Source organism: Fukomys damarensis, unplaced genomic scaffold (assembly GCF_012274545.1).
Source record: "Fukomys damarensis isolate Sample0158 unplaced genomic scaffold, DMR_v1.0_HiC HiC_scaffold_23, whole genome shotgun sequence".
Lineage (NCBI taxonomy): Eukaryota > Metazoa > Chordata > Mammalia > Rodentia > Bathyergidae > Fukomys > Fukomys damarensis.
This window is the reverse complement of record NW_022900935.1, coordinates 45,525,901-45,550,078: the sequence shown is the minus strand read 5'-3', so window position 1 is coordinate 45,550,078 and position 24,178 is coordinate 45,525,901. Positions and strand designations below refer to the sequence as shown.

The following is a 24,178-nucleotide window of genomic DNA, read 5'->3' as shown; positions in this document are numbered from 1 at the left end:
GTTCCAAAATCTTTATGGATGAAGCGGGGTCACCACAGGTCAGATGTCATGGTGTGTCTGCAGATGATGGCTGAGCGAGGTCCCTGCTTTGGAGGGCTGTGCATACACACTATACAGGTTCCTAGCCATCCCACCCCACCACACACCCTTCTTTCTGGAGAGCCGAGTAGAGGGGAGGAGTCATCTACATTTGAATGAGGGATGGATTTCCAGTGGGCCGGACTCTCCCCTTCCTCTGGACCCATCCTCCAGGTTCCTGAGCACAGCCCTGATGTTCACACTGAAAACAGGGGATACCTCCCCTTCACCCGATGTGTGCCTGGAAGTGGGATTGGGTTAATGGTGCATGTGTGTCACCCAGTGCTAGACATTCAGTGAGTGTGTGCCTTGGTGCTGGGAGAGTTGGGATGCCTAGTGTGTGACAGCTATTAATTGCATGTTGCTGTGGGTATGAGCCCAGAGTCCAGGGGGCTGGTTCCTGGCCCAGAGTATCCTGTTCGTTCTGGGGCATAAGCAAGCGTGGGCTGGTCAAGGCTGAATGATTTTGTCTGAGGATCCCAAAATAGTTGCAATAGCCTGAGCTCCCCTCCCCACTGGGCCAGGGCTTCAATGGCTCTTTGTCTCTGGAAGGCATCCCGCCCCAGCAGAGGCCTGGTAGGGTCAGGCTGCCTGTCTGGTTGACCCCCCACCCTGCCCAGAGCCCATTTCCAGTGTTAGTCTGGGCCGGGCCCACACCCCCATGTGAACATCCAGAAGGCTGCCTGTTGGGACCCCTTCAGGGGCAGATCTCAGGATCTCTGCTTAGCGGGGCAAACACCCCAGGCAGTGTCTAGTACCTCCTCATGTCTTCCCTGCCTACCAGCCTTTCCTGAGAGCTCCTACTACCACTCAGACCCACCCTTCCCACAGTTTCCTGGACTTCTGTGGAGCTTACCCAGGACGCCTGGGGCTGCAGGTGGCAGCAATGCACAGCAGTGTGTGGGTGTGTGGCCTGCTGGGCATTGCCTGGGCTTGGTCCCTGGCACTTTATCCAGCAGTCAGAAGCAAATGGAAAAATGTGCATGAGCTGCACTGGGCACCACATACCAGGTCCTTCCTCTCTCCACTTTTAAACTGACCTCCGCCCTGAGAGATAAAAACTCAGACCATGCCCTGGGTACCGCATGCCAGGACATTATCAGTGTGCCACAGGCAGTGCCAAGGTCCTTAGGGGTTGGTTGAGGGACAGGGGCTCCCTGAGGAGAGGGTGAAGTCAGCCTGGGCCAAGGTCTCCAAGTGGCTGGTGGGGGGGTGTTCAAAATCAGTTTGAATTTTCCTGCAAGGTTTCATTAAAACAGTGGGTTTTGGGGGCACAAGAGGTGGAAAGATCCCTAACAGTAATGTGAGCCCACATTGGGGATTTCTACTCTTGGCCTGTGCTGGGAGAGGGCTGACTCCCATATGGGAGTGGAATGTCTTGCCTGGCTTTCCTGACTGAGGTGGAATTGCTGAGGTTTAGGGGCAGCTTAGCTGAGGAGTTGCCTGGGCAGGGTGGGGGCAGCCTGTGGGATGGAAGAACCTTGGGAGAGTTAGCTGGAGGCCATGGGGGGTGTTTTTGGCCAGTGTGTAGGGTCCTGGAACCCCACAGACTTAGCTAGTGATTCCGGGGCAGGGATATGGTCATTCTTCCTTCCTAAAATGGGCTGAGAGGAGCCCAGAGAGTAAGTGTGGGATGAGATGAATGTACCTGATGGGGCTATGAACGTGACTTCAGCTGGGGTAAGGACTCTGCGGGCTGTTTGGAGGAGTCCTAGAAGGGTTTGGCTTCACCTAGAGAAGAGAACCCATGTATAGAGAGAATAATATGTCATTCCTGGGTAGGAGAGGCACGGAGCAGGGTGTGAGCAGGGCCAGTGGGAGGTGTGGTAGTGGCACTGAGGTCTCTGAAGAACGACAGGTGAGCCAGGTGTGGTGGCACAATCCTTTGATCTCTGCACTCTGAGAGGCTGAGGCAGGAGGATCACAAGGTCCAGCCCAGCCTGTGCAACTTAGTGATTTTGTTAGACCCTGTCTCAAATTAAACAGATTGGGGATTGAGGATGTAGGTTAGTGTGAAAGCCCTAGGGTCAAACATCAGCACAGGGTGAGAGGGGCACAAAGAAAAGGATTGCAGGTGATAGAGAAGGTGGGGAGTTGGAGATGTTGGATGTAGAGATGACCACGTGGGAAACCCCAGCCTCTGAGGTCGTGACTGTTGCGGATAGTGGAGGTGTAACAGAATCCCGAAGGTTGCATGGAGCTGGATCTGGGCAGAGTCTAGGCAAAGGCTTGCGAGGGTGCCCTGGCTGGACGCTGGACGGCAGGGGCGGCAGGACTCTGAGTTCCTAGGGTGGCCTCTGGGGGGCGCGCCAGGCCCAAGGCTTGCGAAGGGAGTTCCGGCGGATATTTGCGTATGGCTTATTTGCATGCGACGCATTTGCATGTTTGCTCTCCACTGGAAGGCAGTAGAGGGTGCACGGGTTGTTTCGAGTATTGGCGAAAGTGGGTGAGATTTCTAAACCCATCACCTTCCTTCCACTCGGCATCTGGGGTCCTCGCACCCCACCTGGGCGCCCCAGATGCCAGGGTGGAGCCAGCAGCAGCAGCAATACTGTCAGACACACACGATGACAAGTGCAGACCCCAAAACCCGGTCCTTCATGCAAGCCGGAGCCCCTGTGGTGACCCAGAAGCTCAGCCCTGCCCAGTCCCAACCCAGCTGGAGGATGAGTCGAGGACCCTGGCCCACTGGCGGCCCTGCCACCACCCAGTACCTGCAGCCCTCCAGCCCAGCATGGCTCTAGACCCAGACCCCAACACCTACGACCAGCCTCTCGCCCCTCCCAGCGCTGTCCCTTTTGTGTCTCTCGGTCCTCGGCCTGGCCTCACCCTCTCCCGCCCATCCTTTGCGCTCAGATCTCGACTCCCAGCGGGCGCCGGGGTCCCCGAGGCGCCTTCCTTTGTCTGTGCTCCTTGCCCTGCCTCCGAGCCCCAGGCCCTCACTCACCGCTGTCCTGGGAGGGCGAGGGAGCTGCTGCGGGGCGGATGCCTCCGCAGCCGCTCTTTCTTCTCTGCGCGCTGCACCTTCCGCGCTCTACCGCGCTCCCGTTTGCCAGGCGCGCGCCTTCAGGCCCTGCGCCGGGTCCCGTCGTCGCTGTTCGAGTGTGCTGAGCTCTGTCCAGGGCGGAGGACGGAGCAGGCTGGTGGCACCTGCCAGGGGTGGGCTGGTCCTCCGTCTGTCTCCGAACCCACCTTGGGGATTTCTACTCACGGACATTTCTGCACACCTTCAGGGATGCATCTGGAGGGCTGGAGGGGGCCTGGAGCCCCAGCGGCTGTGGCTGGGGCGGAACTTTGAGAGTGGTGCTGTTGTACGCTTTTCTGGGGACCAGTATGGGTGCAGTAGCCCCTGAGAGGCCTAAGGGTGATCCGTGAGGACTCACGCGTAAAGCAGAGCGGGCGGAGCCGAGCCATGCCGCCCTTGGTGCTGGAGCGCCGTCCTGGGCTGCAGCCCGGTGTCTCGCTGCTGGTGCGGTACTTCATGATCCCCTGCAACGCCTGCCTCATCCTGCTGGCCACCTCCACGCTGGGCTTTGCTGTGCTGCTCTTCCTCAGCAACTGTATGTGGCCGCTGGGTGTGGCCACGTGGGTGTGGCCCAAGGGCCCTGCTTTTGCTGGACAAGCCCTGCTTCTCAGCTGCCAAGGGTTCCAGGGCAGGCAGGGTCACAGGAAAGCCAGGGATCATGACATGGCTTGTATAGAATGGGCCATCTGTGCCTTTTGGGGCTCCTTGTACCCCTTGCAGGGCTGAGCCTCATTCTGTGGGGGCAGAAACAATTTTCTGTAGTGTTGGGCAGGGGTGTCTGCATGGGGAATGGGGTGGTGCAGGGACAGGGCTTGGAGCTGTATACCTCTGGGGAAGCAGGTGGCTGTTTGATTCTTGCTGCACCCAGACAGATGCCAGGCCAGGGCCATGCCACCGATGGAGCAGAGACAGGCATGGGGCCTCTATCTTTGTCCTCTAAAACCTCAGTTAGTATAGGAGGGTCAGGGCTGGGTGCCTCGGCTTCCAGCCTAGATCTCTGGGCAAGGGGTGGGATGAGGAGATTGCAAAGGGTCTAACTTGGAGATTTATCTTTTGCAGACAAACTTGGGACCCACTTCACATCAGCCCCTCTGATGCCTCCTGATGGTGAGTACATTGGGGATTGGGGCTGTGCTGCAGTGTGGTGCTCTAGGGGTGTCTGGAAGAGTCCACAGGGTGGGCAGTGCCAGAAGCTTTGTCTCGGCTGCTGGCCAGTGCACATGAGCAGCGGGCTAACTTTTGTGGGCCTCAGTCTCCAATAGTGGGAAAAGTCCTGAGGCCTGCCATGGTGAGGTGATGTCAGACTATGGGATCCTGGGACAGTAAGATCAGAGTTTGGCCATGGTGGGGCTTCTTCTCTTGTGTCCTCCTTTTGTTGGTTCAGGAAGGAGTGGGGCTGGACAGCAGCTAGAAGCAGAAACACCAGGGAGAAGACTGGTGGAGGTAGGGCACAGCTCAGCTGGACCAGAGACAGCTGTCTGAGGAGGGCCCTAGAGGGCCTGGGTGTGTGCAGGCTGGAGTGGGAGAGTGCAAGTGATGGAGGAGGCGGGCTGACCTTTAGGACTGCTTTGTGGAATGTGGCTGGGCCTCCCAACAAGGTGCTGGAGTGTGGGACTGTAATTACTCTAATGTCAGGGAGAGGAAGCTGGTGCAGGCTTTGAGAACAAGGAGTGGTCCACAGCCCCTCACCCAGCCTGGTCCTTCAGCAGGGGGCAGGAGCTCCAGGTCCACTCTGTTTCCCACCTCAGGGTCCTCTAAAGGGAGGGTAGTGTCCAGGTCCATAGACATCACAAGTCCAGAGCTGACTACATGTAGGGTAGGGGCTGTGGCTTTGTCCTGACCAAGACATGGGTGGGGAGAACAACTTGAGGGAATCCTGTGGGAAGGGCTGTGGGTCTCCTCTGGGGATAGGGCTCTGTATTCTCAGTGCACTCCTAGCTTGCTTATTCTACACCACTTCCTGCATCTTAGCTGTATGTGGCAGGGTGACTAGATGTGGCATGGCCTCTCTTCAGGCTGCTCCCATGAGACTGTGAAGGCCTCAGCGTGCCAAGCCCCACCTGGAATGTGGGGAGGGGAGCCTGTAATAGGGTGGTGCTGTCTACCCTCCTGAAACACAAGAGCCCTTTGTGTCAGGGGAGCATGTTTCCACTGTGTGGTGTGTGACTTCAGGAATTTGCAGAGCTCCAAGAACCGATGGCTGGCAGAGTATGTGACTAGATGAGCAACCAGCTTGTCTTAGACTGCTGTCCCTCTTCTAGACTTGGGGCCAGGAGGGTGTGGCCCAGAACAGCCACCCCCCCACTTTTTGAGACAGGGTCTCACTATGTAGTTCAGGCTAGCCTTAAGCTCACTATGTAATCCAGGCTGGCCCTGAATTTGCAGCTATCCTCCAGCCTCCTGAGTGTTGGGATTACAGGCATGGGCCACCAAGCCCAGCAGTCCTCACATCTTATAGGAAGAAGCCCAAGCCCTCTCAGTGGTATGGACTGTGAGGAGGGGGCAGTCTATGTTGGATAGGTGCTTGGCTAAGGCCTGGGGCTGGGTATTGAGTGTCCATAGCCCATGGGAAAAATGTGTTGTATCATTTTGGCTCAGGTGGAGGACACTTCCCTTCCCCCTTTAACACCCTCAGCCTCTCTCTGGAGCCCAGAAGACTGCTGAGCACTCCCTGTCCCTGACATACATTGCCCTCCCCACACCTACACATGGCTGTCCACACCCTGGCTGTCTCTTGCATGCTGTGGCCATGGCCATTGCATACAATGGCCGTAGCCATTACTGTACACAGAAGTTCTTATACCTGGACACAAGTAGGGCTTGGGGCATCTGCTCCATCTCCCAACCCCCTGAGACCAGGAGGGAAGTTAAATATACCCACTGCAAGCGGCTATAAAAAGCTGATGCCGCCTCCAATGCTACAGAGTACTTGGGCCCAGCAGAAGCTGTTGCACAAAGCTGAGCAGGCACACATAGGAGGGCCCCCAGAGGTAACCCACTGGAGGCCCAGGGCTCATGGGTGCCCCTTGTACCACTTGCATTTGAGGGGTGGGATGTGGGCAAAGACCAGACGCATGGGGGCACCTAATGGCAGCTCTGTTTACTAGCAGTGTGACTGTCAGGGGACCTCCCTATGCCCCATCTTCCTCTTCTGCTTAGTACACTTCAGGAAGGCATTATAAGGGCTCATGCAGGGTGTGGCTGATATCACAGGCTCTGTCTTGCCTGTGTGCAGTCCCTGTGTGCACCAGTCTACAGGTGGTTTCTGCCTGTCCCTGCCTTTATATTCAACTGAGAAACTTAAGTGAGTTTCTGTGGCTTCCTAGTCCTATGGGAAGGGAGGCAGTTCACAGCCATGGTGAAGATGTCAGGTGTATGGGAACAGCCCCCCACCCAGCCTGATGGCATGAGCATGGGAAGAAGAGAGAGGCTCCATGGGTGGTTCACAATGCCCCCTCAGGAGCAGCTGTCCTTGGCTTCAGGGTCAGGACTGTGGGAGAGGTCTGGCCGGACTGGGGCGAGCAGAGGAGAGAAAGGCTGAGCCTAGATCCTAAGCATAATGGCAGGCAGAGAAGCCTAGGTGCAAGGGGGGGTGACTGAGTCCTTGACCCTGGGTTTGGACCTGGGGAAGACTTAAGCAGTACAGCTGAAGCCTAAGAGCATCCATAACTGCCCATTGGATTTGGCCTGGGGGAGAGAGGGGTGAGTCAGAGAGGGGTGCTATGGGAGGGAGGAGAGGTGGGAGGGAGGTGACGGCCAGGCACAAAGGGGCCACTGGTAGACATGGTTTGAGCCAGAGCAGAGCAGAGACCCATGGTGATGGCAATCCTACCACTGTGTGTGTCACAGCACCACACTCCACATAGTGCCTGGTCTGGGCACCCTATGCTTTTACTCTTTAACCTTACATCCCCAGGAGGCCAGTTCTGTTGTCTCCATTCACAGAAGGGGATGCTGAGGCACAGTGAAGGACAGCATAGCCCATAGTGAGTGGGGGACAGGAGCAAGGTAGGCTAGAAAGGGCAGGCCCAGGTCCCTCTTCACTTAGCCTTCTGGTGTGGAAGCCAGGATGCCCAGACAGGCAAGCAGAAGCTTGGGGTGGGCTGCTGTCATGGCAATGGCTGGCTCCAGCCTCCAGTGCACCCCCACTCTTCTAGGAGATGGAGAGGGGCTTCCTTCTGCTTCATTTCCTGAGCTTGCTGGGAGGTAATGGGGAGCCTGCCCTTCATGCCTTATTAATGATAATTTGATCAACTAAGCATTTACTAGATCCAGACAGCTGTTACCTGACCCATGGGTGCACATCAACCTGGGTAGGGCCTGAGGAGCCAGCCTGACCCATCCCTAGGGCTATGCTTATCAGGGCTGCCCTCAGCACTGTCTTTAATGACTCTGGGTTTAAACGTCCCCGTGTCAGCCCAAGGACTGGACCCTCCCTGAGCTACCCAACTTGAGCTACTGTGGAGGCCTGTGATGGGAACACTGCTCTGTAGCATGAAGAACTGGACTGTTAGGAAGTAAAGTAACTTTATGATATGGAGGCTCAGGAGGATGCTAAGATATTTGCCCAAGTGACCCCAGGGAGAGAAGCCACCTTTGGCTTGAGACTAGAGAGGCCTGAGGGGTGGGAGGCACAGATGGGGCAGGCTGGCTGTGGGCCTTGGGATGGTAAGGGGTGTTCACAAGTTGAGTTTGGGGAGGAGAGACCACAGTGCAGGGAACAAGAGCGAAGGGGAAAGGGAGCGATTGAGGAAGAACTGGGCCCCTGGGGCCTGGCAAACCTGGCAGAGGATGGGGGGGTAGGTTTAGAGTGAGAGGGTAGAAGGTGCCGTCTGGCTTCGGAAGGCCAGGGAGCTGGTCTTCAGCAGAGGTGTCTGGGACAGGTGTGGTGGACCTAGCACCTTCTAAGAAGGGGCCCCGAAGCTGGTGAACTGGGCTTGAAGTAGAGGGTACCAATCAGACGAGGACTCTGATGCTGATACAGGAGAGGACTACTGAACAGAGCAGGCCTCTCTTGCTGTATTGGGGGTCCTCTGAGGACCCTGCCCTGTTGTGAGAACACAGATGCCCTGTCTACAGTGTTGGGTATGGGGAGGGTGATGAGAGCATGTACTCCTAGAAGATCCTGGATCTGATAGGGGACCCTGTGAGTGTGTGTGCAAGCCAGTCGGGAGCTGTGCTCTTGGGGTTTGGGAATTCACTCCGTGTGCAACTCCAGTGTGCAAGGGAATGCTCTGTGGCTTTGGTGCCATATGCGAGCCCAGCACAGAAGATCCAGGCCAGGCCTCCTGTGTGTGCAAGAAGAGCACCTGCCCAGCTGTGGTGGCACCTGTGTGCGGTTCGGATGCTTCCACCTACAGTAATGAGTGTGAGTTGCAGCGTGCACAATGTGTCCTGCAACGGCGCATCCGCCTGCTCCGCCGTGGGCCCTGTGGTGAGTGTACGCATGCTCGTCATGCATGCATGTGTGTTCCTGTGTGTATGTGTGTACTTGCATGGGGAGGGAAGGCGGCCTGTGACCCCATGCTGCTGCCCATAGGGTCCAGGGACCCCTGCGCCAACGTGACCTGCAGCTTTGGCAGCACCTGTGCACGCTTGGCTGATGGGCAGACTGCCACATGCCTGTGCCCAGTGACCTGCCATGGGGCCCCAGAAGGTACTGTGTGTGGCAGTGATGGCACCGACTACCCTAATGAGTGCCAGCTTCTGCGCCATGCCTGTGCACGCCAGGAAAACATCTCCAAGAAGTTCGACGGCCCCTGTGGTGAGTGCAACCCACTGCCACCTGCAAGTGCCACTCCTCCCATGTGTGAACGTGGTGACCAGCCTGACTTGGCCTTCTACTCCAGACCCCTGCCAAGGAGCCCTTGCTGACTTGAGCCGCATCTGTCGTGTGAACCCACGCACACGGCGCCCGGAGATGCTTCTACGGCCAGACAGCTGCCCTCCCCGGCACTCACTTGTGTGCGGGGATGATGGAATCACTTACGAAAATGACTGCATCATGGGCCGCACTGGGGTCGTCCGGGGCCTGCTCCTCCAGAAAGTGCGTTCTGGCCAGTGTCAGCCTCAAGGTGTGTGGCTCCCAGTTCCTCTCCCATGTGTGACTGCCCTCTCCTGCACACTGTGTGCCCACAGGTTCCTGCTGATGATGGCATGGGACTAATGCTCTGGCCTCTCTGATCTCCTTGCCTGCCCACAGATCAGTGCCCTGAGCCTTGCCAGTTCAATGCTGTGTGCCTGTCTCGCCGTGGCCGTCCCTACTGCTCCTGTGACCGTGTCACCTGTGATGGGGCCTACAGGCCCGTGTGCGCCCAGGATGGGCACACATATGACAATGACTGTTGGCGCCAGCAGGCCGAGTGTCGGCAGCAACGTGCCATACCCCCCAAGCACCAGGGCCTGTGTGGTGAGCACCCTGGGGCCAGTCTGTAGCCCCTGGACCCACGTCAATCCTTGTCTGACATCACATGCCATCTTCATCCTTCATCTTACACCTCCTGAATTCTGGGTCAGGGTGGTTACTCTGGGTGATGGGAGGCTGTGACGAGGGTGCCTGGGACCTCTGGGGAGTGGGACAGATGCAGGCCTGCACTTGCCCACGCAGGTTACTGCAAGCCCTCTGCTGCACCTGTGTGTCAGTCTTGTACTACATGAAGGCACAAACGGCCTGGGTGGGCAGGAGTGGACATGACACTAGGCTTCCCATATGCCTGGGATACACAGCTACCAGCTTCCTTAGGCAGCATCTCCATTGGGATCTGAGGGGCCAATGGAGGGTGGAGGCAGCTGGGCAGTGGTAGGTGTGTCCCATGGGGGCCAGGGCTGCTGTGGCCCTGCCTGCCTCTGTCCAACTCGGTCAGTGCACTTTCCATCTTTCTGGTCTCTTTTTCTGCGTCTGTCTTTTCTGGTCCTTCCCTCTTGGCTCCGCCTCTTGTGTCTTCCAGCCTGACCTGCTGGCAGGATGAGGTGCCGCGCCTGCCCGCCAAGAGCCCACAGCCTGAGGTCTGCCCCTGGCGTGGCTGGGGGGGGTGGCTCGCTGCTGCCTGGCCTTGTGGTCCTCAGAGCAAGTGGACAGACACCTCCTCCCCCGTGCAGCCCTGGGGGTGACTCTGGGGTGCAGACTCCTCCCACCCATGGAGAGAGAGCCCCATGTGCATGGGTGTCCTGGGTCTGCTGGTGGTCAGGGGTCAGTGCCCTGCTGTGGGCAGTCAGGAGGCTTCTGTCCCCATCTGCCTCTGTCGTGTGTCTGTCCCTTTCCCTGCTGTGTCCTGCGCATCTGGCTCTTCCTCTCTGCCATCCCCACCCTGGGAAAGGGATGCTGCGTGGGACTGGGGGCTTTGCCCACAGCTGGTGAGGAGGGCAGGTAGGCTGAGTGCCGTGTCCTCTCCAGCCCAGGCCCCATCTCCATGCCACGAGGTTCGGTGTGCGTTCGGGGCAACATGTGCAGTAAAGAATGGGCAGGCTGCATGTGAATGCCAGCAGGTGTGCACAGGTGTCTACGACCCCGTGTGCGGCAGTGATGGTGTCACGTATGGCAGCGTGTGCGAGCTGGAGGCCATGGCCTGTGCCCTGGGGCAGGAGATCCAGGTGGCCCGCCGAGGACCTTGTGGTCAGTGGTGGGCAGGTGGGTCTGGTGGGTAGGATAGCGCTCTGGCCAGCATAGTGATTGAGCCCCCTCCCTAGACCAGTGTGGGCTGTGCCATTTTGGAGCCCTCTGTGAGGCTGAGACTGGGCGCTGTGTATGCCCCTCTGAGTGCGTGGCATCAGCCCAGCCTGTATGTGGTTCTGACGGGCACACGTATGCCAACGAGTGTGAGCTGCATGTCCATGCCTGTACACAGCAGATCAGCCTGCAAGTGGTCTCGGCCGGACCCTGCCGTGAGTGGGGCTTCAGGGGCCAGGTGGGCCAGGGTTCCAGGACTCTCCAGCCAAGCTCTGCTAACCTCATTCTGGCTCTGTCTCCTGTAGAGACCTGTGGGGACACAGTGTGTGCCTTTGGAGCAGTGTGCTCAGCAGGGCAATGTGTATGTCCTCGGTGTGAGCACCCCCCACCGGGCCCTGTGTGTGGCAGTGACGGCATCACCTACCCTAGTGCATGTGACCTGCGGGAAGCTGCCTGCCGGCAGCAGATGCAAATTGAGGAGACCCGGGCCGGGCCCTGTGAGCAAGGTAGGCTTGGGGGCAGCTAATGTGAGCTGCTGGGTACCCACCTCCAAAAGGAGGCCCTGGGTGACTCAGTTCTCTTTTCATAGCCGAATGTGGCTCAGGAGGCTCTGGCTCTGGGGAGGATGGTGATTGTGAGCGGGACCTATGCCAGCAGCGTGGCGGCGTCTGGGATGAGGATTCAGAAGATGGGCTTTGTGTCTGTGACTTCAGCTGCCAGAGTGTCCTAAGGAGCCCGGTGAGCACCTCCACGCCCTGAGCTCTAAGGGGGCATGAGGAGAGGGCTGCTGTCACACTGACCTGTACCCCCTCCAGGTGTGTGGCTCAGATGGGGTTACCTATGATACTGAGTGTGACCTGAAGAAGGCCAGGTGCGAGTCTCAGCGAGAACTGTACGTCGCAGCTCAGGGAGCCTGCCGCAGTGAGTGGGCCCTGCACAGGAGGGCCTGGGCACGTGGGGACGTCTGCGTGTGCATTTTTGTAGCGGTCTATGTGTGCATGAGTATGCATATGTCCTCTCCTGGGCCTGTGGATCAAGGTTATGTTAAGTGTGCACTGTTGATACATTCTGCCTTGTGCAGTTGCAGTGTTGGCAAGTGTGCAGGAAGTGTTATCTGAGCTAGGCCAACCTTCAGTGGAAGCAACCAAGAGCACAGGGGCAGGGCACCCTTTGGGCACTTGTGGGTGGAAAATGACAGTGATCAAGTACAGGTGACACGTCTGTCATAAGTTTGTGCCCACACAAGTCCTCATGAGTGTGCTTGTGCATGTATACAGATGCATGCTTGCACAGGTATGTGTAAATGTGTATGGTTTAGTAGTTTTGCTGCGGCCTGTGCAGTTGAAGGGCCAATGGAGGGGAGAAACGGTGGGTGATGAAAAAGACAGACAGAGAGATACAAAAAGCTGAGGTACAAAAACCTTCGTCTTGATGGGAGAAAAAGACTGCCTGGTAACTGCAGCATATTTATTTATAGTGGTAGAGATAAGGGAAGCGCAGGGGGAGGTGAAAGGGGCTGGTCTGTAACTGGAATCAGAAGAGCAGCTAAGGTCTGCAGAACATCATACTTTGATGGTTTTATGGCAAATGGGAGGGGAGGAAGACACGTTTTGTTGTTAGATGCAGCCTTTTTTTTTTTTTTTTTTAACCAGTACTGGGGACTGAACTCAGGACCTTGGCACTTGCCAGGCAGGCACGGTGCCACTGAACTACATCCCCAGCCCACTGACACATCTTTTGGTCAGGCTTGCTGTAACATACTGTCTTGCCTGTTCTCCCAAGGGGCTCTGCCTCACCCATCAGAGGAAGTGAACAAGATTTGTGTTTTTTGTTTCACTTGGGGCCTTGTCTCATCCTCGGGAGGAGGCAAATTAGGCCTGGCCATAGTGATCTGCAACACAGCGCTCCCAGCAGTTTCATGTATTAATGTGCATTCACAGCTGGGCACGGTAACACATCCCTGTAATCTCAGCATGTGGAAGGCTGAGGCAGGAGGATTGCCAAGAGTTCAAGGCCAGGCTGGGATACATAGTGAGTTCAAGTCCAGCTTGAATTACAGAGTAAGATCCTGTCTCAAGAAAAATGCATATATGGGGGTGACGTGGCACCATGCCAGCCTGGTAAGTGCAAGGTCCCAAGTTCAATCTCCAGTACCCGGGGTGGGGGGGAAGCACATGTATAATGTGTGATCAAGATATATATGTAGTAAAAGCTTATATTTTAAAAATTTATTACAGTAGAAGACATTGTTATGAATCCCTCTCAAGATACTCCCCCTTGCTTGGAACACACTTATCTCATGTACTTGCCACATTTTGAAGCAGTTTTGGAAATCCTCTTTGTAAATAGTCTTTATAAGGTGTGATTAAAAATGCAGTGACCCCCACTACCAAGTGCTGTCTACTGGAAAGCCAGGCTTGTAAAAACATGACATGTGTCCTCATCCACCTTATTCATAGATCTGGTACCATGTGACTTCTGGCTCTTTCCCAAAGTCAAAATGACTATGAATGGCAAACGTTTCGAATCAGTTCACAACATTGAGGCAGCCAAGACAGCACAACTAAAGATAGTTTACAAAAGAAGATAGAACTGCTTCAAAAAGTGTCAAGAACGGTGGGATAAAATTATTCAAAGTGAGGGAGAGTATTTTGAGGGAAAGTAACAGCAGTGTGTTTATCATAATAAATTATTTATGAAACATTCACCTTATTTTTGTCACACCTCATACACACATCTCCATATATGTGTGTACCAGTTTGCAAAGACACATTTTTCTGTGTGTGTGTGTGTGTGTGCACGCGTACGTGTGTGCACGTGCATGTGTGTGGCTTTAATTGTATATTTGGAGCTGTGTGTCTATGTTCTGGGGTATTCTGTGTGTAAGTGGCCCGTGTGTCCTGGGTCCTACATTCACAAATGTGTCCTTGTATTTGATGTTGTAACCCCAGTTCAGATCTTCAGGCCCCAGTGGGGTTAGGGTCAAGAGGGCTGAGTGGTGATGGTATGGGGAGGTTGAAGCAGAGTGGCCAGCCGAGGGTGTGTGTCCAGTACTGCATGAAGTCTCAACCTTGTGCCTTCCTACAGGTCCCACATTGGCCCCACTGCTGCCTGTGGTTCTCCCACACTGTGCCCAGACCCCCTATGGCTGCTGCCAGGACAATGTCACCACTGCCCAGGGTGTGGGCCTGGCTGGCTGCCCTAGTGAGTACCAAGCCAGCCCTGAGTCCTGAGCTGTCAGAGCTGTGCGGTCACTGTGACCTCTGCTCCCTCTCCTCACAGGCATCTGCCAGTGCAACCCACATGGCTCGTATGGTGGCACCTGTGACCCAGCCACAGGCCAATGCTCCTGCCGACCAGGTGTGGGGGGCCTCAAGTGCGATCGCTGTGAGCCTGGCTTCTGGAACTTCCGTGGCATCGTCACTGACAACCTGAGTGGTTGCACTCGTAAGTGATGGCCCCCACTGGCCTGGCCTTTACCCAGCAGGCCTCTGAAGCAATGGGAAGCCAACACAGGTACAGCCATCAGGCTCCTCCCTCTCCCCCAGCCTGCAGCTGTGACCCCCGGGGTGCCGTGCGGGATGACTGTGAGCAGATGACTGGACTGTGCTCCTGTAAGCCAGGCGTGGCTGGGCCCAAGTGTGGGCAGTGTCCAGATGGCCAAGCCCTGGGCCCTGCTGGTTGTGAAGCAGGTGAGGGCAAGGGCCAGTGGTGATGTGGGGCTCCCTGTGCGGGGAGGACAGCCTGAGCTGGGGGTCTCCCATGTCTGCCTCAGGCTCCTTGGTGCCCAAGACCTGTGTGGAGGTACACTGTGAGTTTGGAGCCTCCTGTGTGGAGGGAGCTGGTTCTGCCCACTGTGTCTGCCCAGCCCTCACGTGCCCAGAGGCCAATGCCACCAAGGTGAGGGTCAGAGCATGTGGAGGGCGGTTGGGTGGAGGAGGACTTGCCTGAGCATATCCATCCTGTGACCCAGGTCTGTGGGTCAGATGGCGTCACATATGGCAACGAGTGCCAGTTGAAGACCATCGCCTGCCGCCAGGGCCTGGTCATCTTCACCCAGAGTCTTGGCCCATGCCAAGGTACATCCTGGAAGCCACCACTCAGAACTGAGCAGGAAGCTCTGCCTGCCCTGACTGCAACCGCCAACACCCTGTCCTTGTAGATGCTGGTGCTTTCGGCACACACCCAACATCTGCATCTGTGACCACCCTGAAGCGTGTCCTGAGTGAGGCGTTGCCATCCCTCCCCAGCGCCCTTCCCTTGGCACCCAGCAGCGTCCCCCATGGCCAGCCCACCGCTTCGCCCACATCACGACCTCGGACCACATCCAGCATCCCCAGGCCCACTGTACAGCCTGTGCTAACCATACCCCCCACAGCAGCCTCCATTGGCACCAGCCTTGCCTCATCGGCCTTTGGTGAATCCGGCAGCACTGATGGCAGCGGTGACGATGAGCTCAGTGGAGACCAGGAGGCCAGTGGGGGAGGCTCTGGGGGTAAGCAGGGGCTTGGGGTCCTGTGAACAAGTTCAGAGTGAGCAGGGGTTCGGGATCATGGGAGCAGGTCTGGGGCGAGCAGAAGTTTGGGGTCATGGGAGGAGGTCAGGGGCAAGCAGGGTTTCCAGGTCATGGGAGCAGGTCAGGGACGAGCAGGGGTGAGTCTAGGAACGGGGACAGAGTCCAAAGAAGTTGCCACCTGGGGCTAAATTCAGATGCTACCTCCTCAGGACTTGAGTTTCCCTCGGGGATCAGCGTGGTGACTCCTGGGCCACCCATGGAGAGGGCTTCCTGCTACAACTCCCCCTTGGGCTGCTGTTCAGATGGCAAGACACCCTCGCTGGACACAGAGGGCTCCAACTGCCCTGGTAAGTGGGTGTTGGGAGCAGGGTGAAGCTTGAAGAGCAGCCTGGACACACCAGGGTTCTGTTCCCACCCCCTGGCAGCAGGTTGGTACTGGGTTTGTAGTCTGGTGGCATCAGCACATGCGTGTGGGGATTCAGCACACATGTGGTCTAAGCCTCCAAACACATGTGCGTGCCAAGACCCTTGCCTAACCGTCTCTCTCCTTGCAAGCCGACCTGGGGCACCTGCTCCGAGGAATCCACCTGGTAACTGACGCCAGCCCTGCCCTGGGGTCCCCACTAACCTCATGACCATCTGACTAACATCCACCTGCCCCTGTGCCCCAAGTGGCTTGCCACGGGTGCCTGTGCCCATGGCTGGCCCAGGAGGCCAGGTGGGTGCCAGGCAGAGCCTCACTGCCCTTCCCCTACAGCCACCAAGGCGTTCCAGGGCATACTGGAGCTGGAGGGGGTCGAGGGGCAAGAGCTGTTCTACACACCCGAGATGTCTGACCCCAAGTCAGAGCTGTTTGGGGAGACTGCCCGGAGTATTGAGAGCTCGGTGAGTGGGAGGCAGCTCCTGGGACAGACCCACAGGAGCTCCAGGACAGGATACCTGATGGCCAGGACCACTTGCAGCTGGTTTTAGGTGGCACCCCATGTTCTCACCCTTTCCCTACTGGCAGCTGGATGACCTGTTCCGAAACTCCGATGTCAAAAAGGACTTCCGGAGTGTCCGCCTGAGGGACCTGGGGCCTGGCAGATTGGTCCGAGCTATTGTGGATGTGCACTTTGACCCCAGTGAGTCCCCTACCCCAGGACCTCTCATAGGAGACTATGGGTGGGAGCTGCAGGGGGCCAGACCATGCTCACTGCCTCCTCCTCCTCAGCCACAGCCTTCAGGGCTCCAGACGTGGGCCGGGCCCTCCTCAGGCAGATCCAGGCATCCCGGCGGAGGGGTTTGGTGGTGAGGAGACCTCTGCAGGAACATGTGCGATTCATGGACTTTGGTAAGCACTCTGAGAGCAAGTTTGGGTCCCCTTTCCCTGTACCCTGCCCCTGCAGGGCCTGACAGCTGCCTACCCCACAGACTGGTTTCCAGCCTTCTTGACAGGAGCTGCCACGGGAGCTACAGCTGTGGTGGCCACAGCCAGAGCCACCACTTCGGGCCAACTGCCCTTCTCTGCTGTGACCCCTCGGGCCTACCCCAGTCACACCAGCCAACCTATAGGCAGGACCACAGCAACCCCCACCACACACCGGCTGCCCACCACGGCCCCCAGTCGCACGGCAGGACACCGGCCCCTGCCTCCAGGCCTCCAGCAGCCCCCAAGGCCGTGTGCCTCCCAGCCCTGCCTCCACGGAGGCACTTGCCAGGACCAGGACTCTGGCCAAGGCTTCAGTTGCAGCTGCCCAGCGGGCAAGGGTGGCACCATCTGCGAGGAGGGTGAGAATGGGCAGCACAGGGGACAGGCATTCAGGGTCAAAGGGGGTACCTGGGCTGTGCACCCACAGGGGTGCCCTCCTCCAGCCGGCCTCCCTGCCCCCTGCAGTGCTGCGCCCCTCTGTGCCTGCCTTCTGGGGCCACTCCTTCCTGGCTTTCCCCACCCTCCGTGCCTACCATACCCTGCGCCTGGCCCTGGAATTCCGGACTCTAGAGCCACAGGGGCTTCTGCTCTACAATGGAAACAACCACGGCAAAGATTTCCTGGCACTGACTTTGAGGAATAGACGGGTGCAGCTCAGGTGAGCTGGGGCGGGGGGGAAGAGGGGTCCACCAGCTTGTGGGGTAGCTCAAAGGGATGAGTGGGGGCAGGGTAAATGGTCAGGGTCTTCTGTTGCTTACAGGGCAGGGCCAGAGTGTGGATGGAGCCATGTCAACTGCAGCTTGGGTGGGTGTGGCCAGTCCTGGTGAAGCTGGGGCGATCCTGGTAGCATGTGCCAGGTCATTTCCCAGAGTCTCTGCTCCTGCCCTAGGTTTGACACAGGTTCTGGGCCAGCAGTGCTGACCAGTTCCATGCCTGTAGAACTGGGCCGGTGGCACCGCCTAGAACTATCAAGGCACTGGCGCCAAGGCACACTCTCCGTGGATGGTGAGAGCCCTGTTGTTGGCGAGAGTCCCAGTGGCACAGATGGCCTTAACCTGGACACAGACCTTTTTGTGGGTGGCGTCCCAGAGGACCAGGCTGCTGTGTGAGCAGAAGTAGGGTGGAGTGGCTCTGATGGACTCGGGCCCCAGTGTTGACCTTGACCTCCGTGCTGACCTTTGACTCTGCGGCCCAAGCTACCCTGTGCATGCTAACGGGGTGGGATGGCTATGGATGGTGGCTGTCAATCTGACCTTAACCCCAGCCCGTGATCTGTCCTGCCCCTGCCCTGTTTGTGATGGCATCCTGGTTCTGCTGGCTCTGACCTTCAGTCTTGATGTTTAACCAACCCTCAACCCTACCTTCTGACTTTGTTGTTTATGGGACCGGCCACCTTGTGATTATCTGGAAATGGGGGTGGCCTTGACCTCAGCTTGTGGGTACCCAGTGTAGAGAGGGCATCTCTAGCCTTTGTCTCTGACCCTTGATCCTATCCTCACGCCAGGGTGCTTGAGCAGACCTCTGTTGGGGTTGGTCTGAGGGGCTGCATTCGCCTACTGGACATCAACAACCAGCAGCTGGAGCTGGGCAGCTGGCAGAGAGCTGCAGCCCAAAGCTCTGGTATAGGCGAGTGTGGAGATGACCCCTGCGTGCCCAACCCCTGCAGTGGTGGAGTATCGTGCCAAGCACTCGAGGCTGGCATGTTCCACTGTCAGTGCCCACCAGGCCACTTTGGTGAGAGTGGGCTTGGGCCAGGTGCTAGGGGTGGAAACCAGGTGTCTTGGGCAGGGACTTAGCCCTCTTGGGACCTCTATCATTCTCCCTGCAGGTCTGACCTGTGCCAGCAAGAAGAACCCCTGCCAGCCAAACCCCTGCCATGGAGCAGCCCCATGCCGTGTACTGCCTGAGGGGGGTGCCAAGTGCGAGTGCCCCCTTGGGCGTGAGGGAGCCCTCTGCCAGACAGGTAGAGGCCACAGGACAGTGTGAAGTGTTAGGGTCAAATGTTTGGGTTGAGTTATGGTTCAGCTTTTTGGTTCCATGGGAGTTGGGACTTGGACTAGTGCCAGACTTGAATTAGGCACAGGGTTATGAGGCAGTGGGGGTGCGGGAGATCCTAGGAGTCAGCACCTGCTGCCCTGAGAGACTTCCCCACATCTGGCTCTCCATAGTTTCAGAGCGGGACCATGGCTCCCAGCCCTTCCTGGCTGATTTCAGTGGCTTCTCCTACCTGGAACTGAAAGGCTTGCACACCTTTGGACGAGACCTGGGGTCAGTAGGGCAGGGGGTGGGAGAGCTTGTGGGGAGGGGCTACATTGAGTGTAGGGGAGGGAATGGTGGGACACTCTCACAAACCTGTATGACCCTAGGGAGAAGATGGAGCTGGAGATTGTATTCCTGACCCGTGGCCCCAGTGGCTTGCTCCTCTACAATGGGCAGAAGACGGATGGCAGGGGGGACTTTGTGTCACTGGCCTTACGTGACTGGCACCTAGAATTCCGTTATGACCTGGGCAAGGGGGCTGCAGTCATCAGGTGAGCCATTGTGGCTGGGCTGCAGATTCTGGACTATCCCTGGTGGAGACATGGCTGGGGGCACAAGGTGGGGTCACTGTCCTGGGCTACCAGAGCCCAGGGCCTGCTCACAGTGCTGTCCCCACAGGAGTAAGGAGCCTGTGGCCCTGGGCATCTGGAAAAAAGTCTCACTGGAGCGAAATGGCCGCAAGGGTGCGCTGCGTGTGGGCAATGGGCCCCGGGTGCTAGGGGAGTCCCCGGTGAGTGTCTGGGAGAAGTAGAAAGCCATGGACTCCACCCACTCTGCCTGCCACCCCTTTCTCTGCCCAGGGCCTTGGGCAGCCTGTGGCTGGCTCTTACAGAACTGTTTTCTTTCGTCTGTCCTGGGCCTCCGTCTGTCTTCTCTCTGCCCTCACTGCTCTCTGGCTCTTGCTCTGCACCCCCACCCGCTCTCCGGATGTCAGAAATCCCGCAAGGTACCGTCCGCCTCTTAACCCTGTCATCATCTCCTCACCCATCTAGAGTAGCCCCTTCCCACTAACTCCTGCGTCTCCGTTTCTGTGACTGACACTGCCTCCTAGGGAGTGGGGCTGAGCTCAGGGCACCCTGGCGTGTGCTTGGCCTGTCCCTGACCACTGGGCCTCACATAGCCCCTTACCCAGTGCCTCCTACAGGTGCCACACACCGTACTCAACCTGAAGGAGCCGCTTTATGTCGGGGGTGTCCCTGACTTCAGCAAGTTGGCTCGGGCAGCTGCAGTGTCCTCTGGCTTCGATGGTGCCATCCAGCTGGTATGAGGGATGGGATTGGGGCCCAACTCCAGGGCTGTCTGTGGGGGTAGGGTACAGGAAAGACCTTTAGGGAGAGTACTTCTAGGCAACTAAGGCTCTTGCCCCTGAACCCTGCAGATCTCCCTGGGAGGCCGCCAGCTGCTTACCCAGGATCATGTGCTGCAGGCAGTGGGTATCTCATCCTTTGCTGACCACCCTTGCACCAAAGCCTTGGGCCACCCCTGTCTCAATGGAGCCTCATGTCTCCCACGGGAAGCCGCCTATGAGTGCCTGTGTCCCCCAGGCTTCTCAGGGCTGCACTGTGAGAAAGGTGAGCTCTGGCTACACATGGCTGAGGCCAGATGAGGCCCTGGGGTTGCTGGGGGCCTATGTGACAGCCTATCTCTCAGGGCTGGTTGAGAAGTCGGCGAGAGACCTAGAGACGCTGGCCTTTGATGGGCAGACCTACATCGAGTACCTGAACGCTGTGAGGGAGAGGTAATGCGCCTCCAAGAGCCAGGCACCCCTCCTCCCACTGCTGTCTGTCTGATCCTGTCTGTACATACCAGCAGAACAGGGCAGGACATCAGAGCCCCACAAGCTCACTGGCTCTGTGCCAGGAGGGCAGGCCCAGTGTCTGTCCCACCTCTGCCCTCCTCCCTTCTCACTGTCTCTGTCTCTTTGTTTCCAAGCGAACTGGCCAATGAGATCCCAGTGTAAGTAGCCTCTGGCCCCCATCTCACCCATGCCGCCATGTCCATCATGTGCACCCCCACCTGGCAGCACAGTTCTAGCCCCACTGAGGGCAGAGCTTCCCATCCTGGATGGTGGATGGGTGTCGAGGACTATGAAGTGGGGACCTCCCCCTCCCAGGACCCATGCAAGGGCTGGTTGCGTCACCCCCCATGATCACCCCCCACGCAGCAGCAGTTCAAGTGCACACATGGGCTGTGTATTTATGTGCAAGTTTCCACATGTACACATGCTGTGTGCATATCTGCTATGAATGTAGGCGCACGTGTGTACACGGCCCACTTGTGAACACAGGTGTGTGTGAGAGGAGGTATGAGCCTGTATGTGTGTGCACGTGTGTGTGTTCTTGTGTGTGTCTGTGTATGCACATGTGCTGCATACCCAGTGCTGCTCCCTGGTAGGTGAGCGCTCTGTCCCCATCCACGTCACCATGCCTCACCCCATCTCCTCTGCACCCGGCCAGGCAATGCCTCAGCTATGTCTGCACACACTTGTTGCACACATATCACTGCCTAGGCTCTCTAGGGGATGGGTCAGTAGAATTTGGGATTGTGCATGTCTCAGTGGATGCTTGCCAGTGTTGAAAAGGGGACTTGAACCTATCTACCCTCCTCACTGCTTCCCTTTCTTCCTGCTTCTAAGCCCGGAAACTCCAGATTCCGGGGCCCTTCACAGGTGAGCACATGGCAGTGCTTGGGACCCTGGCCGGCCCTTACCCTGCTGTGTGCCTGCCCATTGTCTTGGTCTCTCTCTCCATTTCTCTGCCGCTCTATCCTTCCATCTGTCTGCCTCTCGTCTACCCCACTATTGCTGCCCTTGCCCATGCAGCTGCCCTTGCCCATGCAGCTGCCCTGGGTCCCATCACCAGCTCCAGCCCTCTTGCCTCCTTACCCCATGCCCTACTGCCTTCCTCAAGGCCTGACTCGCTTCCCCCACAGCGAGAAGGCGCTGCAGAGCAACCACTTTGAACTGAGCTTGCGCACTGAGGCCACTCAAGGGCTGGTGCTGTGGAGTGGCAAAGCCACAGAGCGCACAGACTATGTGGCTCTGGCCATTGTGGATGGGCGCCTGCAGCTGAGCTATGACTTGGGCTCCCAACCCGTGGTGCTGCGCTCCACTGTGAAGGTCAACACCAATCACTGGCTTCGGGTCAGAGCTCACAGGTTAGTGGCTCACCATGAATACAACGGGCAGCACCTTAACTCAGTAGCCAGGTCATGTCTTTTCCCCTTGACTGAGGGTCACTAGCAGTGAGAGGGAGGAAGGAAGGATAAGTATGTGTGAGGGAAGCACTTGTGGCCAGGGACTTGCTGCTGCCATCCTGGCCCCTAGGCATGAGTCCTGGTGTGGCTTTCAGGGTGCAGCGCCTACATGGTATGGGATGGGGCTGAGTGTTGGGGCAACAGCACTGATCCTCTTGCCCACCCGCACCCTCAGGGAGCAGAGGGAAGGATCCCTTCAGGTGGGCAACGAAGCCCCTGTGACTGGCTCCTCCCCGCTGGGCGCCACACAGCTGGACACAGATGGAGCTTTGTGGCTCGGTGAGTGTTTCGGGGGAGGCCAGAGAAGGACCACAGTGGTGTCAGAATGTCTGATACAAGTCCTGTCCTGAGTCAGCCCAACAGGACAGCGCTGTAGCCTCAGGAGTGCATGTGTGGACCCACCTACTGGTCTCTGTTCCCGGGCACCAGTGCCCCTCTGCCCACCACATCCCTGAGTTGCAGCTGAGTGACTTCCTTTATCTGTCCTTTAGGGGGCCTCCAGAACCTGCCCATGGGCCAGGTCCTGCCCAAGGCCTATAGCACAGGCTTTGTGGGCTGCCTGCGGGACGTGGTGGTGAGTGGGCGCCCGCTGCACCTGCTGGAAGATGCAGTCACCAGGCCAGAGCTGCGGCCCTGCCCCAGCCCCTGACCAGCACCCAAGCCCCCACCCACCCTACTGTAATTATTTTCTATTTTTGTAAACTTGTTGGTTTTCATGTGATTTTCTTGCCTGTGTGGTGGCCAGAGGGACGCTGACCTGGCCTCCTTTCTGTCCAGGCAGCCGTGTTGCAGACACCTGGTGCCCAGGGACCCGCAGCGGCCATATGGCAGCCTCAGGACTTGCCCCTCTGCCTCAGGGTGGCATGCCCCAGCCCTTTGCGCTGTGTGTCCCTAGCGTGTCCGCCTGTCAGTCCCTTGTGTCCCTGACCCCATTGGCAGACCCCACTCCCAATGTCACCATGTTTTGTTGGATGAGGTCCATGTCCCAGAGCAGGGGAGCTGCTGGGTTTGATGGGGCCTTCATGTAAGCAAGCCCCTGGGCCTCCTGGTTCCCACTTACACTCTTGCCTGTGTATGCAGTGGGTGAGCCTCATCTGGCCTAGCCTGGAGCCTAGGGCCCTCTGTGCCAGTACTGTAACTTAGAAACAATGTTATTTTTGGGCCCATGCCCCACACCCCCAAGGGTGTCTGCTAGCCCCAGGGTGCTGGGGGACAGAGGCCAGGGCTGGGCTCATCCAGGGCACCCTCGCTAGGCCTGCCCACCCACCCTGGATTAGCTCCCCTTCATACACTCCAGGCCCAGTGAGGAGCTCCTAAGGGAGCATGATGTGGCCTTCTTCCCTCAGGTGGGTGTCTGGGCCTGACCACTAGCCTCATTTGGTGCCCGGAGGTCACACCTTTTGTCCTTCTGTGCTGGTCCCAGAGCAATCTGCATGAGGGAGGCTGTGCTCATCTGAGAGTGAACAGCATGGTGCCTGACCAAAGCCAAAGGGCAGGTGTAGGTGTGGCAGAGATGGCAGTGGAGCTGAAAATGCCTTAAACTGCAGCATCCATCCCACCACTCCCTGCCCTCCATGCAAACCATGCAAGGCCGTCTAAGGCTGGTGGGGTGGCAGCCTGGCTCCCCTGATGGGGAGGGGGAGGCAGGAGGGAGCCGCATGGGGTCTTGTTACTAACTCCAGTATGTGTTCGTCAAATGCCATGAAATAAAGACTGTAAACAAAGAGGGGCTATGTCTGTCCTTGCACACTAAGTACCAGCTCTGAACCTGGGGGCTTTCTGCCCAGCTTCATAATGTGGGCACAGACTTCAAGATTCCCTAGAGGCCCTGATTGGAGGACAGGGCCTGCACTGAGGAACTGTGTGGTGGGGTGCACATTTTACTCCAAGGGGCCTCCTTGGGGATAGCAAGGCTGTGGTATGTGTTTGCACATGGAACAGCCGCCCTGTGTCAGCACAGGATAGGGACAAGCTAAGGGACATTGGCTGGGTGAGGGGGGCCAACCACTGGCACTTCCAGGAGAGCTAACAAGGGAGCCCTGATGGGATTATGGGTGACCATTGGCAGTAGGCCAGGCATCTCAGGAGGAGCTAGGAAAGAAAGGGACTTAGGGATTTAGACATAAAAAGTGTGTGTGTGTGTGTGTGTGTGTGTGTGTGTGTGTGTGTGTGTGTGTGTGTGTGTGT

General features: G+C 57.7%; 1 protein-coding gene across 9 annotated transcripts in view; it reads left to right on the top strand.

Annotated features, from left to right (window-relative positions):
• Window positions 1–23,715, top strand: part of Agrn (agrin) — a 30,000-nt gene extending 6,285 nt beyond the window's left edge. Inside the window, exons 1-39 of one of the 9 annotated variants that reach the window (XM_010627657.3) lie at window positions 3,136–3,638; window positions 4,163–4,210; window positions 8,322–8,537; window positions 8,643–8,867; window positions 8,953–9,177; window positions 9,306–9,512; window positions 10,497–10,715; window positions 10,790–10,984; window positions 11,075–11,275; window positions 11,359–11,507; window positions 11,585–11,690; window positions 13,857–13,973; window positions 14,052–14,216; window positions 14,318–14,461; window positions 14,545–14,669; window positions 14,743–14,848; window positions 14,932–15,264; window positions 15,495–15,632; window positions 16,043–16,170; window positions 16,295–16,409; window positions 16,499–16,618; window positions 16,711–17,055; window positions 17,162–17,354; window positions 17,586–17,801; window positions 18,201–18,430; window positions 18,525–18,659; window positions 18,865–18,964; window positions 19,063–19,227; window positions 19,355–19,466; window positions 19,671–19,682; window positions 19,881–19,997; window positions 20,115–20,307; window positions 20,387–20,474; window positions 20,669–20,692; window positions 21,372–21,404; window positions 21,668–21,892; window positions 22,167–22,270; window positions 22,483–22,669; window positions 22,769–23,715. In XM_010627657.3, coding sequence (XP_010625959.1) covers window positions 3,491–3,638; window positions 4,163–4,210; window positions 8,322–8,537; window positions 8,643–8,867; window positions 8,953–9,177; window positions 9,306–9,512; window positions 10,497–10,715; window positions 10,790–10,984; window positions 11,075–11,275; window positions 11,359–11,507; window positions 11,585–11,690; window positions 13,857–13,973; window positions 14,052–14,216; window positions 14,318–14,461; window positions 14,545–14,669; window positions 14,743–14,848; window positions 14,932–15,264; window positions 15,495–15,632; window positions 16,043–16,170; window positions 16,295–16,409; window positions 16,499–16,618; window positions 16,711–17,055; window positions 17,162–17,354; window positions 17,586–17,801; window positions 18,201–18,430; window positions 18,525–18,659; window positions 18,865–18,964; window positions 19,063–19,227; window positions 19,355–19,466; window positions 19,671–19,682; window positions 19,881–19,997; window positions 20,115–20,307; window positions 20,387–20,474; window positions 20,669–20,692; window positions 21,372–21,404; window positions 21,668–21,892; window positions 22,167–22,270; window positions 22,483–22,640 — 5,880 coding nt within the window. In that variant the 5' untranslated portion in view covers window positions 3,136–3,490 and the 3' untranslated portion in view covers window positions 22,641–22,669; window positions 22,769–23,715. Of the gene's footprint in view, window positions 1–3,135; window positions 3,639–4,162; window positions 4,211–8,321; window positions 8,538–8,642; window positions 8,868–8,952; window positions 9,178–9,305; window positions 9,513–10,496; window positions 10,716–10,789; window positions 10,985–11,074; window positions 11,276–11,358; window positions 11,508–11,584; window positions 11,691–13,856; window positions 13,974–14,051; window positions 14,217–14,317; window positions 14,462–14,544; window positions 14,670–14,742; window positions 14,849–14,931; window positions 15,265–15,494; window positions 15,633–16,042; window positions 16,171–16,294; window positions 16,410–16,498; window positions 16,619–16,698; window positions 17,056–17,161; window positions 17,355–17,585; window positions 17,802–18,200; window positions 18,431–18,524; window positions 18,660–18,864; window positions 18,965–19,062; window positions 19,228–19,354; window positions 19,467–19,670; window positions 19,683–19,880; window positions 19,998–20,114; window positions 20,308–20,386; window positions 20,475–20,668; window positions 20,693–21,371; window positions 21,405–21,667; window positions 21,893–22,166; window positions 22,271–22,482; window positions 22,670–22,768 lie in introns of those variants that run through there. The other 8 variants (XM_010627655.3, XM_010627660.3, XM_010627656.3 and 5 more) reach the window with 8 other exon arrangements.
• The last annotated feature ends 463 nt before the right edge of the window (window positions 23,716–24,178 follow it).